General features: G+C 45.2%; 1 protein-coding gene across 2 annotated transcripts; it reads left to right on the forward strand.

The window, feature by feature from the left end:
- Nucleotides 1–905: 905 nt before the first annotated feature.
- LOC118081282 (vomeronasal type-2 receptor 26-like) lies at nucleotides 906–10,815 on the forward strand. Of its 2 annotated transcripts, XM_088664054.1 has the most exons (6): nucleotides 906–1,165; nucleotides 2,380–2,671; nucleotides 3,260–4,048; nucleotides 4,747–4,977; nucleotides 5,973–6,099; nucleotides 9,179–10,815. In XM_088664054.1, the coding sequence occupies exons 1-6, from the start codon at nucleotides 906–908 to the stop codon at nucleotides 10,075–10,077; spliced, it is 2,598 nt and encodes an 865-aa protein (XP_088520180.1). In that variant the 3' UTR covers nucleotides 10,078–10,815. The 2 variants fall into 2 exon arrangements, with proteins under 2 accessions (XP_088520180.1, XP_034963603.3); XM_035107712.3 differs by lacking the exons at nucleotides 906–1,165; nucleotides 3,260–4,048 and having other exon boundaries at nucleotides 1,609–2,671.
- Nucleotides 10,816–12,761: the final 1,946 nt, after the last annotated feature.

Here is a 12,761-nt window from a genome sequence, read left to right on the forward strand (position 1 = left end):
GCCACCGTGAAGCAGATGGCAGCCAGGAAGCCCATGTAGCCAAGGGCACCATAAAACATGGCCACAAAACACTTGGAGAGTGTGTTTACAATAAAGTGGTATATAAATCTTGTTAAAAATAAGAAAAACAGAGGTTCAGGCAAATTCATGGAGGTGGATATATTCCCCCCCTCCCCACAGTTGGATGAAGGATTCCTAGGAGTACATGCTTTGGGGAACCACATGTATGGAATTGCCACTGTCGTCATCTTTTGTTTTGGGGCGTCTGGTTGGTCAGTGTGAGAACTGGAAGCTGGAATTCATGGAACCTTGGCCTGATCCAGTTTCAGAACTCTTCTGATGTCAATAAAAGTTAGCCAAACTCACCTTTCTCCCTCCATGATCCACCTCAGTGTATTGAGTAAACATGTTTTTCCCCTACTCTGCACCTGCTCCCATAAAGTTCAGAGAACTTTTTCCCTCAATAATTATCAGAACTACAGTTATCTATGCTTATTCTGTCCAGAGTCCAAGTGACTCCCTCACACCCACTTCCATATTACCTATGGGAACAATAATGTAAATATCACAGTCAGGCTCAGTGTGGTGTCATTTATTCCACTGTGCCTGAGAAGTTTGATGCATAAAATACCTCATGTTCCACAGAATATTTGGGGCCAAGATACAGGGCGGGCAGGTGAAGGGGTGAGATATGTGTGTGTGAAGCTTCCTCAGAATACAGGAAAGCTGAGCCATGTAGCTCAGTATTCTCTACTGACTGAGAGTTCTCCTGATAGAGGACCTTCCCAGCCCCTACATGCAGAGTTTAGTGGGATTGAACCTAGCATCAGAGCTGTATTTCTCAAGTCCTGTCTTTCTCAACCCTTGTTTTACAAGAGTTTGGGGTTTCTTCTCATTAGCTGGCTATGGAGTTGGAAGGAAGTCATAAGGGAAGTGTAGCAGGCAGACCCAGGATGATAACACTAGTTCTTCTGCTTTTGCCTCTTGCCACCTCCAGAATGCAGCAGGCGGCCAAATGCCCACTGAATCTGATCAGGGATAAAAATTCTGTTATGAATTTCTACAGGTCAGGAGACTACCTCATTAGTGGAGTCACGCCTTTGAAATATATTAAAGATCTCTCTCCATTCACCTTTTCAAGCACCCCTTACAGCGAGCTTCAGTCGTAAGTAATGATGCATTGACATATTTCTGCTTCCTACCCACTCTCCAATTCTCTTGATGTAGCCAGGTCAACCTCTGTTTTCTGGTACTCCTGATGAATCACTATCTCCTGATATTTGTTTGAAGACTGACGGAGCATTTCATTCTGTGGGATCGCGTACAATTGGAAAATGTGGGTAGGATTACAATGTTATACAAAAGCAACAAACACCCTCCTTGCTTTAAAATCTGTGATATGAAATGGATGAAACTATCCTGAGCTGCTTTTCCCATGCTCTCACTAGAAATATACAAACCATTATTTGAGAACCAATTGTTGTGCGATATTCAATGCTTGGAGAGGTTCTCAGATACAGTGGTAGCTGCTAACCACTGTGTAGGAACATTTATAATATACTTTAGTTTAGTTGCAGAGTCAAACAATACACATGAATCTGTGTTATAATAAAACAAACAAGTTTACTGTCAGATTCATACTTAGGTTACAAAATAAATTACATAAATTACATATTAGTAAGTCTTAACAACTCCTTCATAGCATCTATCAGCAGCAGCAGCTTAGTTGTTCAACAGACTAAAACTAACTGCTGCTCCAGAGAAGCGGACACGGAGCAATGGATTCAAACTACAAGAAAGAAGATTCCACCTAAACATTAGGAAGAACTTCCTGACAGTAAGAGCTGTTCGGCAGTGGAATTTGCTACCAAGGAGTGTGGTGGAGTCTCCTCCTTTGGAGGTCTTTAAGCAGAGGCTTGACAGGCATATGTCAAGAATGCTTTGATGGTGTTTCCTGCTTGGCAGGGGGTTGGACTGGATGGCCCTTGTGGTCTCTTCCAACTCTATGATTCTATGATTCTAACTGACACAGAGATGACAGTTGGTCCTTCTTGGAATGTTGGAGTTGACTGACACATCCCACACACTGGACCTGATGGGGTGGCCAAGGAGGTCATAGACGCGTAGAATTGTAGAGTTAGAGGGGACCCTGAGGACCACCTAGTCCAACCCCCTGCAATACAGGAATCTCAACTATAGCATCCAAGGCAGGTCACCAGGAAAAGGACTGATTCATGTTCTGTTTTGCCCACCCCATCCTCCTCTCTTTCTAAGATACTTCTCGTCTCCTTTCAAATTTAATTCAATTAGTGCAAAGAGAAGCAACTGACTTTCATTTTCAGTGAATTGTGGATGACTATGTGACGTGCTTTTTTGCAGTCGGATGAATGGGAGGGACTGGCACATTCTTTCCTTCCTGCTTGCTGTTCAGGAGATCAATCATAACCTCATGCTCTTGCCAAACATCACCCTGGGCTACAGCATTTATGATACTTATCTTGATGGAAGAACGACTTCTGATGCCCTGACAGACCTCCTTGCTGGTGGGGAAATCAACATTCCAAACTACAGGTGTGGAAGATGGAATAAGCTGTTGGCTCTTCTCGAAGGGGGTGAATCCGACATCTCCACATACATTGCAAGCATGCTGGGCACCTACAAGATCCCACAGGTAAGAACAAGAACTGGGTTCATAACAAACACACCTGGCAACATTGGCTACCTCATGAAAGAACAAGTTATGCAACTGATTTTACTGCTTGCTTTACATTCTACATCACTTTGAAACTTTGCTTTTCATGAAGTGAAGAGCCATATACTGTAGAAATATTTCAGTAACTAAATTGATGCTAGCACTTCTGCATGTAAAACGGATGCTCTGTGGCATGGCTCTTCACCAATTTTATTGTGTGGTGTATTAAGTAGAATTGGTTTAATTGACACTGAAACGGAAATGGCTATGTGTATTGGTGATAGGGTTTAACTGGAAGATGCCACTGACGCAAAATTAAGAGCAAAAAGGAACTTGGAGTTCTAACTGAGTTGATAATTAACTGTTGTTATTCTCTGCTAGCTAACACGTGAGTGTTTAACATTAGATCAGGTGATTAATATATAGAAATTCACCAGATTAGAAGGGTAGCGGCTAAGTCTTTGTTCCCAGACTCTTTGAGAGGGATGAAGTAAATGAATCTTTCACACAGAAGTGTCCAATCTTTGTCCTGAAAAACAAGGCATGAGTCTTTTTTCATTTCAACAGCTCAGTTACGGCTTAGTTCAGGATGATGTCCAATCCCCTTTTGTCTATCGCATGGTTCCAAAGCAAGAAACTCAGCACCTGGGGATGGTCCAACTCCTCCTGCATTTCAAGTGGACATGGGTTGGCCTCTTTGCTCCAGACAATGACAATGGAGAAAGGTTCCTGAGTACCTTGACATCCCTGATGAACAAAAGGGAAATTTGTGTTGCCTTCGCAAAAAGAGTACTACTACAAACTTGGCTGTGGTTACCCCATGAACAGCCTGCAATGTGGAGACAAGTCAATGTATTTGTTTACTACACAGGCTCTCAGTATGGACTTTTTATAATCATAGAGGTACAATCCTTCCTTGAAAGGTTACAAACTGGGGGTAAAGTCTGGATAACCACAGCTCTTCAGGACACAATCTTGTTCTATGATACCGAATCCTTCCGGTATGCCCATGGCTCTTTGTCCTTTATACTGAAGACCAAAAAAAGGACAAAAAAGGACTACTATAAGCCAATGTCCGCTGCAAGTCTAAATGTTTGGGCAGAAAATTTTGATTGTTTATATTCAAAGCATGCCTTGTCTGTGAGGGGTTGGACAAGGTGCAGGGAGAAGGAGAATCTGAGGATGCTGCCCCAGGAGGAGATTGAAAAAATTCAGTCCCAAGACAACTATGTCAATTACTACAGTGTCCAAGTCGTGGCTGAGGCCTTGAATGCTGCATATTCTTCCAGCTCAAAATGGATGTTGAGGGTGGGTGGTGGAAACAAGTTGGAACTTGAGAGGCTACAGCCATGGCAGGTACGTCTTTTGACTTCTGCAAACTTCCATTCATTGTCCCAGCTCTGGAATCATCAAGATGTGAACCTAGGAAGCTCATTATATTGTGTGATCCAGCTTGTTTTACATCCACTGGCAAAGACAGAGGAAGCCGCCTCACAATGAGTCAGACACAGCAGTGGTGCAGTTTATTTCCACAAATTTATAAGCCACCCTCCATCGCATCAATATGACCCCAGGGAAGTTTCCCTAAAAATGCAGTGAACAGTATATGTGAACAACTATTAAAATAACCCAATAGCATTGTGTTTGTTGTGAGAGAGGTTTGTAGAGAAAGATGTTGGGAAATTATCTTATAAATTTCACTCCCCTTTTCAAAGCTGCATTCCACAGGGCGGGTGCCACTACCAAGAAAGCCCTCTGCCTGGTTCCCTGTAACCTCACTTCTCACAAGGAGAGAACTGCCAGGAGGCCCTTAGAGCTGGATCTCAGTGTCCAGGGTGGATCGATGATGGGGGTGGAGACACCCTTCAGGTATTCAGGGCCAAAGCTGTTCAGGGTTTTAAAGGTCAGCACCAAACTTGGTCTTGCGCTCAGAAATGTACTGGGAGCCACTGTAGGTTTAATTCAGAGGAGATCAGGACGCAGTGTAAGCAGGGCTGAATTATCCAACATGGTTTCATGTTCTCTCAATATTGGAGTTTTCTCTGTCATTGTAGCTTCATCCTTTCTTGAAAGAAGTCCATTTCTCTTCTAATACTTCAGCTGATGGACAGAACGTGGATGAGAATGGAGCATTAGCCATTGGATTTGATATCGTGAATTGGGTGATGTTTCCTAATAATTCTCGTGCTAGAGTGAAGATTGGGAGCATAGAGAGACAAACCTCCCCAGATCTAAAGTTCACCATAAACCCGGAAGCAATTGTATGGTCCAAGCTTTTTAACAAGGTAGGAAAATTATATGTGTCATTTTATTACCTGTGGCATGTGCTTAGCCAGGCATCCCCAAACTTCGGCCCTCAAGATGTTTTGGACTACAATTGCCATCTTCCCCAACCACTGGTCCTGTTAGCTAGGGATCATGGGAGTTGTAGGCCAAAACATCTGGAGGGCCGCAGTTTGGGGATGCCTGTGCTAAGCTCTAGATACCTCCCTGGAGCTAAGTTCCATTGAGCTTAATGGAGCTCAATGGGTATTCATGAATAAGATTTCGCAGTGTGATAGGAGACTTTCCAAAGAGGTGCCCTCCAGAATTTTTGCAACTCCCACCTGCCCTAGCCAGCAATGGGTGAAGGTATCTGAGGGGCATCAGATTGGGTAAGGCTGGAGTATAGTAAGGTTTTCCACATCTGTTTGGTCAATCAAGACCAAACAGCGGACATTGGCTTATAGTAGTCCTTTTTTGTCCTTGACAGCCATCTGTCAGGAATGCTTTGATGGTGTTTCTTGCTTGGCAGGGGGTTGGACTGGCTGGCCCTTGTGGTCTCTTCCAACTCTATGATTCTAAGAGGGCAGTTAACTTGAGAGTGGCAGAAATCAGTCAGGCAGCCATTCCTTCTTTCAAAACTGTGTAATCCAGTAGCAGGACTTGTTTTATTGCTGCTGTTCTTTTTAAGGTGGTTTATTTCATGCTCCTCTTTCTTGTTACCTGTTGTCCTAGTAGTGTAAATTAGTTACTTAAGTTGTTGTTTTTTGTATTTTTCATGCTGCCCTTTATAAAAAAGCGAGATTATCGGGGTTAAGGTAAAAGAGCAGAAACACCACAAGGGTTTCTCTGCCACGCTGGTCTGCAAAAACCAAAGGAAAATGTAATTGCTCCCAAATAGGGCCTTGAAGTAAATAACTCTTCTCTGGTATCCTTCCAAAATTCTATCCTCTGTGTCCAAAGGCACAAATGCACCTATCACTTTCTCCTTAATGCTCAATTTTCTCTTTGTGCCTAGACAGTGCCTCGTTCAAGATGCACAGAAAGCTGTCTCCCTGGATATTCCAGAAAAGTTCAGGAAGGGAAGCCGCCCTGCTGCTATGATTGCGCTCCCTGCTCAGAAGGGACCATCTCCCCTCAGGAAGGTAGGAGAAAATGGCCTTCGATGGGAGGATGGGGTAATTTCTGGGCCAGGCTGAACATAATGTTTGTAATGGCACCCCATGAAGGGAATGTCATTCCCAGAGAGGGCTCACCTGTTGTTAGTCCGCAATGTCCTCCCAGCACCAGAAAATTTTATTTGCCTGCTAGCTCACACTTGGACAAGAAATCTGGATTTAATGGTAGCTGTTCTGCAGAACTCTGGTTTATGATTTTTATATTGGCGTTTTATCCTTTCTCATTTTGTCTTCTATTATATCACCCACCAGTCTAACTGACGCCCCATGTGATCTATCGCAATTGGAATACAAAGACATTCAAAGGTCACCTCCCTGTTGCAGGGAGTACATGGCAGTGAATCTGATACTGGGGGATATTTTGATGGTTGAGGGAAAAGTGCACAAGACAGACAGCCCTGGGTTCGCCAAACCTGTGATCTCAGGAGGGTGAGCTACAGTTCAGGAATGGAGATGGTGGTACAAAATAATATTGCCCCCCAGTTCCTCAGAGGAATCATCAGATCCAAATGTAATATGTGATTTTTAAAAATTTTATTCTAGAGTCACTATATAATAAAATTAAGTTGGGCTTAATATACCTGCTTCTCAATACTGGAACATGACAAGAAGTTGCCTACAGTGGTACCTCTACTTACGAATGTTTCTACTTACAAATGGAGCTCCGTCCGCCATCTTGGATGCGGTTTAGATAGGATTTTTTCTACTTACGAATTTTTAGATAGGGTTGCTTCTACTTACGAATTTTTCCTCACAATGCATTCCTATGGGATCCGACTTAAAAAATTTTTCGACTTACAAATGTGTGTTCGGAACACATTAAATTCGTAAGTAGAGGTACCACTGTATATACCAAGTCAACTCATTAAGCCAGCAAACCTACTTTTGTTTAATCCAGAAGTCCAGAATTTCCCCCCCTAACCTTTCCACTAGATCAGGCATCCCCAAATTTGGCCCTCCAGATGTTTTGGACTACAATTCCCATCATCCCTGACTACTGGTCCTGTTAGCTAGGGATCATGGGAGTTGTAGGCCAAAACATCTGGAGGGCCGCAGTTTGGGGATGCCTGCTCTAAATCTTAATTTCCCAAGCAAAAACCAGCAGCTGGGAGCTGCTGACAACTTTTCAACCACCTAATGCAGTAGTGATTTCAGCTGATTTCACCCTTCAGAAGGTGCTGGACACTGTTCCAAAAACTCTGGTGTTTCAGGGTCCAAAAAGCAGCCGAGCTGTATTTGCCAGGAACTCTCTAACAGCCCCACACTAGTCTTTGAACCTGTGGTTTCGGAATGTTGAAATAAGTCTGCTCACCCCTCCTGGTGCAGCGGCGTTGCGGGACAGCAGAGACTTCCCTGGAGCGCCGACAAGAGAACTTGAACTTTGGCTAGGATCCGGTTCCTGATAGGCGGTGAGGGCATAAGCCCCTGCTGCCTATCAGGAACCGGATCCTAGCCTGCACCCTGCTTTGGCAAATGGGGATGCAGGCTGGGACTTGGGCTGTGCCAGGGGGCGTCCCTCAGATCCACAATAACACCACTGAAAAAGAGAAGGGGTTTCTATGGGATGGAAACCACTTCTGCCCCCTTGACCAATTTCAATTTCAATTTATTATTTATACCCCGCCCATCTGGCCAGAACTCCCCTGCCACTCTGGGCGGCTTCCAACACACATTAAAATACATTAAAATATCCCAGATTAAAAACTTCCCTAAACAGGGCTGCCTTTAGGTATTTTCTAAATGTCAGGTAGTTGTTTATCTCTCTGACCTCTGACGGGAGGGCGTTCCACAGGGTGGGTGCCACTACCGAGAAGGCCCTCTGTCTGGTTCCCTGTAGCTTTGCTTCTCACAGAGAGGGAACCACCAGAAGGCCCTCGGCGCTAGATCTCAGTGTCTGGGCAGAACGATGGGGGTGGAGACGCTCCTTCAGGTATACAGGACCAAGGCCATTTAGGGCTTTAAAGGTCAGCACCAACACTTTGAATTGTGCTCGGAAACATACTGGGAGCCAATGTAGATCTCTCAGGACCGGTGTTATGTGGTCTCGGCGGCCGCTCCCAGTCACCAGTCTAGCTGCCGCATTCTGGATTAATTGCAGTTTCCGGGTCACCTTCAAAGGTAGCCCCACGTAGAGCACGTTGCAGTAGTCCAAGCGGGAGATAACCAGGGCATGCACTACTCTGGTGAGACAGTCTGCGGGCAGGTAGGGTCTCAGCCAGTGTACCGGGTGGAGCTGGTAGACAGACCATTGCAATATGTTCATTAATTTATAGTTTTATGGTCAACTTTGAGTTATGAGGTGGTGAAACCTCAATAACGCAGACCAGGAGACTAATTTGGCAATAATGGCCGCCCAGCACACTTCTGAAGCGTCCTGCTTTTCGTCTCCCTTTAGCAGAGAGCACAACAGTAGCACAGCAGCTGGTCTCAAGTAAACCAGGACTGCGTCGGGCTCCTTATCTTTTAGCTACCGGTATATTTATTTACATTCCTGGGGATTGAGCTGACATGCTCTCTCCAGCCAGGAAACGAAACTAACTAACAGAACACAAAGCAATTAGGAAGAAGAGGAAGAGAACTCCCCCTTTCATAGAGAGACATTTATACAAGCTCATGCATTCCCAGCATTCTCAGTGACAGAACGTAATATCCTGTGTACACTTTAACTCCTTCATACCAACACAATATATAAGCTGATGGGGTGGGTGGTAGTGTACCTTACTTAAGGTGCCAACTGTTCTTTTGAAGCCTCTCTTTTACTCATGTGACAGCTACAGATATTGTGGCAACCTTAATAGAGACAGCTCTGAAGTATCTCACAAAGAAAGTGTTTCCAGTCACGCTGCACGAGATCTTTTGGGGGGACTAAGTCAGTGGACTGAGGCTTATCAAGCAGTGAATGTTTGCTCCTCTCCTTTCCAACACAACAGTGTTCTTTCCTGATCTCTCCCATAGGCGCACCTTTCCCCACAACTGGAACAGCATTCAGACCATTGTAGGTCTGTGCCTGATGTTAGGAGACTGAAGTGTGTTTTCCTCTCTGCAGATGCTGATGATTGCACCAAATGTCCAGAAGATCAGCATCCAAATGAGGATCGAGACCAATGTGTCCCCAAAGCAATAAATTTTCTGTCCTATGAAGAATGTTTGGGGAGCATCCTGGCTTCCTTTGCCCTCTTCTTATCCTTAACCACAGGTTTTGTGTTAGGAATCTTCATTAAATACAAGGAAACTCCCATAGTCAAAGCCAACAACCGGGACCTCTCCTACATCCTCCTCATCTCCCTCCTGCTCTCCTTTTTGTCCTCCTTCCTCTTCATTGGAAAGCCAAGAAAATTGACCTGCCTTTTGCGCCAAACAGCCTTCAGCATCATCTTCTCAGTTGCTGTCTCTTCCGTCTTGGCAAAAACCATCACTGTGGTGCTGGCCTTCCTGGCCACTAAGCCAGGGAGCAGGGTGAGAAGATGGCTGGGGAAGAGGTTGGCCAACTCCATTGTCATTTCCTGTTCCAGTGTACAAGTTCTCATCTGCATGATGTGGCTGGGGACATCTCCTCCTTTCCCTGACTCTGACAACTACTCCCAACCTGGGGAGATCATCCTGCAATGCAACGAAGGGTCTGTGGGCATGTTCTATGCTGCCCTCAGCTACATGGGCTTCCTGGCTGCCATCTGCTTCACGGTGGCTTTTCTAGCCAGGAAGCTGCCTGGGTCCTTCAATGTAGCCAAGCTGATCACCTTCAGCATGCTGGTCTTCTGCAGTGTTTGGGTGTCCTTTGTTCCCACCTACCTGAGCACCAAGGGGAAGGACATGGTAGCCGTGCAGGTCCTCTCTATGTTGGCCTCCAGTGCTGGGCTTCTGGGCTGCATCTTCGTTCCCAAGTGCTTCATTATTATACTAAGGCCTGATCTGAACATGAAGGAGCACCTGACAAGAAAAAGCTAAACAAGACATTTGATCACAGCTGGTTGTGGGGATAAAAAAAGAAATTTGAATCCTGGTGGTAAAGAGAAAGAAAAAGATCTGCTGGTAGATATCTGGATGATTTGCAGTAGACCTCTAAGAGTTTCTGACTCCCAATTCTTCAGCAATGGCAACTGTGGAGACCAAGAGACCCCATTATTTCTTTAAATCATTCCTTTACCAGGCTCTTGTATCTTGAGTTAAGCTGCTCAGTACTCATAGCTAAATTTCAAAATCTGCTTAAGATGTTGCAAACATAGAGGACTAAGTATAAAATTAATGTAGCTAAATTAGCAGAACGGTAACATGAAACCTGCTGCACCATGGAGGTAGGTAAAAGGTATGATGGGAATCTACAAAGTTGATACACATTTACCAAACAATAAAATAAATATTTTAGGCAAATGAGTCTTGAGGATATAAAGGGCTTCCTCCTGGGATTCTGGCGACTCATCTGAGTTAGGTCTCCCCTCAATAAGATACTGGCATTATTTTTTGTTTAATTTTTTTAATTAAATATTTTATTGAGTTACAAAAGTATATGCTGTCACGTCAGTGCCAGAGGAGAAAAAAACTTAAACATGTGGCAGAATTTCAAAAAGAAAAAATAGACCAGAGGCAATTGTACTTCATCCAGCAGAGCTTTACTGGTACTGAAGGCAAATGGGACTCTCAGCACATGCTTGCTCACAATTAGCACTCCAGAGTCAAATTCTGCACATCCCTAATAGTACATTATCTCTTTCATTATACTTACTATTATGAGATATTTTCATTGGTTTAATACAGACGTCGGCAACGTTTTTCGGCCATGGGCCGCCGGAGCATTCACACGGACTATTGTCCGTGGGCCAGACACGGACCGCACATGCGCAGAAGCGATTTCTGGTGCCATGGTGCCCATGTCTGGAATAATAATAATAATAATAATAATAATAATAATAATTTATTATTTATTCCCCAGCCACTCTGGGCGGCTTCCAACAGAAAAATAAAACACAGTAATCTATTAAACATTAAAAGCCTCCCTAAACAGAAAGCTGGAAAGCTGGAAATGGCTTCTGCGCATGTCTGCAGCACCGGAAATCGTTTCTGCGGCTGCGCGGATGTGATTTACAGTGTCTGTGCAGGCACCGGCGTCATTTCCAGCGCCGCTTGGCAAGTTTAGTGCAGCAGGCAGGGGACTTGCTGAGCGGGCGGCTCGGTTCACGGGCGGCCCATGGGCCAGATAAATGGCCTTCGTGGGCCGCATCCAGCCCATTGGCTGGACGTTGCCGACCTATGCTTTAATACATATATATATGTACAACTTTTCATACAACCACCAGAATATCAAATACACTCCATGTATTTACAATTGATTTTTCCCTATATGAGTTTGCTGATATGAGGGACAAAGTGAACTCTATGGGAAAAACTTGGCACACTCCATACATCTAAATGGGTTCTCCCTTGTGAGAGTCTGTAGGAGACCAGGTGTGGTTGTCCACCAAAGATTTGCCGAGTAAGGGGCGGAGTCGTAAGCTGGACCCTCAGAGGGTGGGGATGTTTGAAGTGGTAGAGCCAATTAACTCTGTGTCATTCAAGCTTTGACTACCTGCGTCCCAGAAGACATACCCTGTCTTTCATAGGTTATCACTGTCTCCCGTGATTCCTATAATGGTAGAGGGGGAACCTGAATATGAGGTGTCACAACTGCTGGACTCTCGTTGGAGGGGGAGGAGATTGCAGTATCTAATGTCTTGGAAGGGGTGAGGAAAATTCATGGGAGGACTCTGGGAACATACACGCCCCTAGGTTGCAGGTGGAGTTTCACCGCAGGTACCCTAACAAACCCAAACCAAGAGGGTGGCAGGAAGAGTATGAGGCATGGGAAGAAGACGAAGAGAGTGAGGCAGATTGGGGATTGGAAGTAGAGGAAAACCCGCCAGGGGGAGGTTACTGGGAAGAGAGTGAGGGTGAATGGTGGGGAGGTTTTGGCAGCGCCCCTTGCAAGGAGAGGGAGCAGGGAGAGGTGGAGGAGGACCTTAGGCGGGTGTCATGAATGAGCCAGCCCCCAGGGAAGGTTTGGAGCCAGCTCCCAGTGAAGGAAGTAGCCAGGAAGAGAGAGGTTTAACTGCCAGACAAGATGAGCATAGCCTAGTGCCAACTCTCCCGCCCTTAGGAATGGCAGTTGGTAAGAGAATGACAAGCCGGAGCCCTGCCACCGCTCTCGAGAAGTGCAAAATACCGCAAAGAGAGAAGGAAGCAGTTCATCAGGCGGGAAAGAGTGAAGAGACAGTCCCTCAGAGAATGAGGAACAGGAGGGAGCTGACCCTCTTAGTCCAAGGTCTCGACGAATGGGATGGCTATTAGATAGGAGGCAGCTCCTCTAGACCAGGCTTCATCAAACTCAGCCCTCCATGTGTTTCTGGCCTCCAACTCCCATGATCCCTAGCTAGCAGGACCAGTGGTCAGGGATGATGGGAATTGTAGCTGAGTTTGAGGAAGCCTGCTCTAGACAGTCCAGAAGGATGTTATGCTTGAGGGTATCAAAGGACACTGAGAGTTCCAGCAGAACTAGGAAACAGCTTTCACCTTTGTCCTTAGCCCACCAGAGATCATCAACGAACAAGGCAGTTTCAGTCCCATGATGTGGCCTGAATCCTGATTGGAAGGGATCCAAA

Source organism: Zootoca vivipara, chromosome 2 (assembly GCF_965207765.1).
Source record: "Zootoca vivipara chromosome 2, rZooViv2.hap1.1, whole genome shotgun sequence".
Classification (NCBI taxonomy): Eukaryota; Metazoa; Chordata; class Lepidosauria; order Squamata; family Lacertidae; genus Zootoca; species Zootoca vivipara.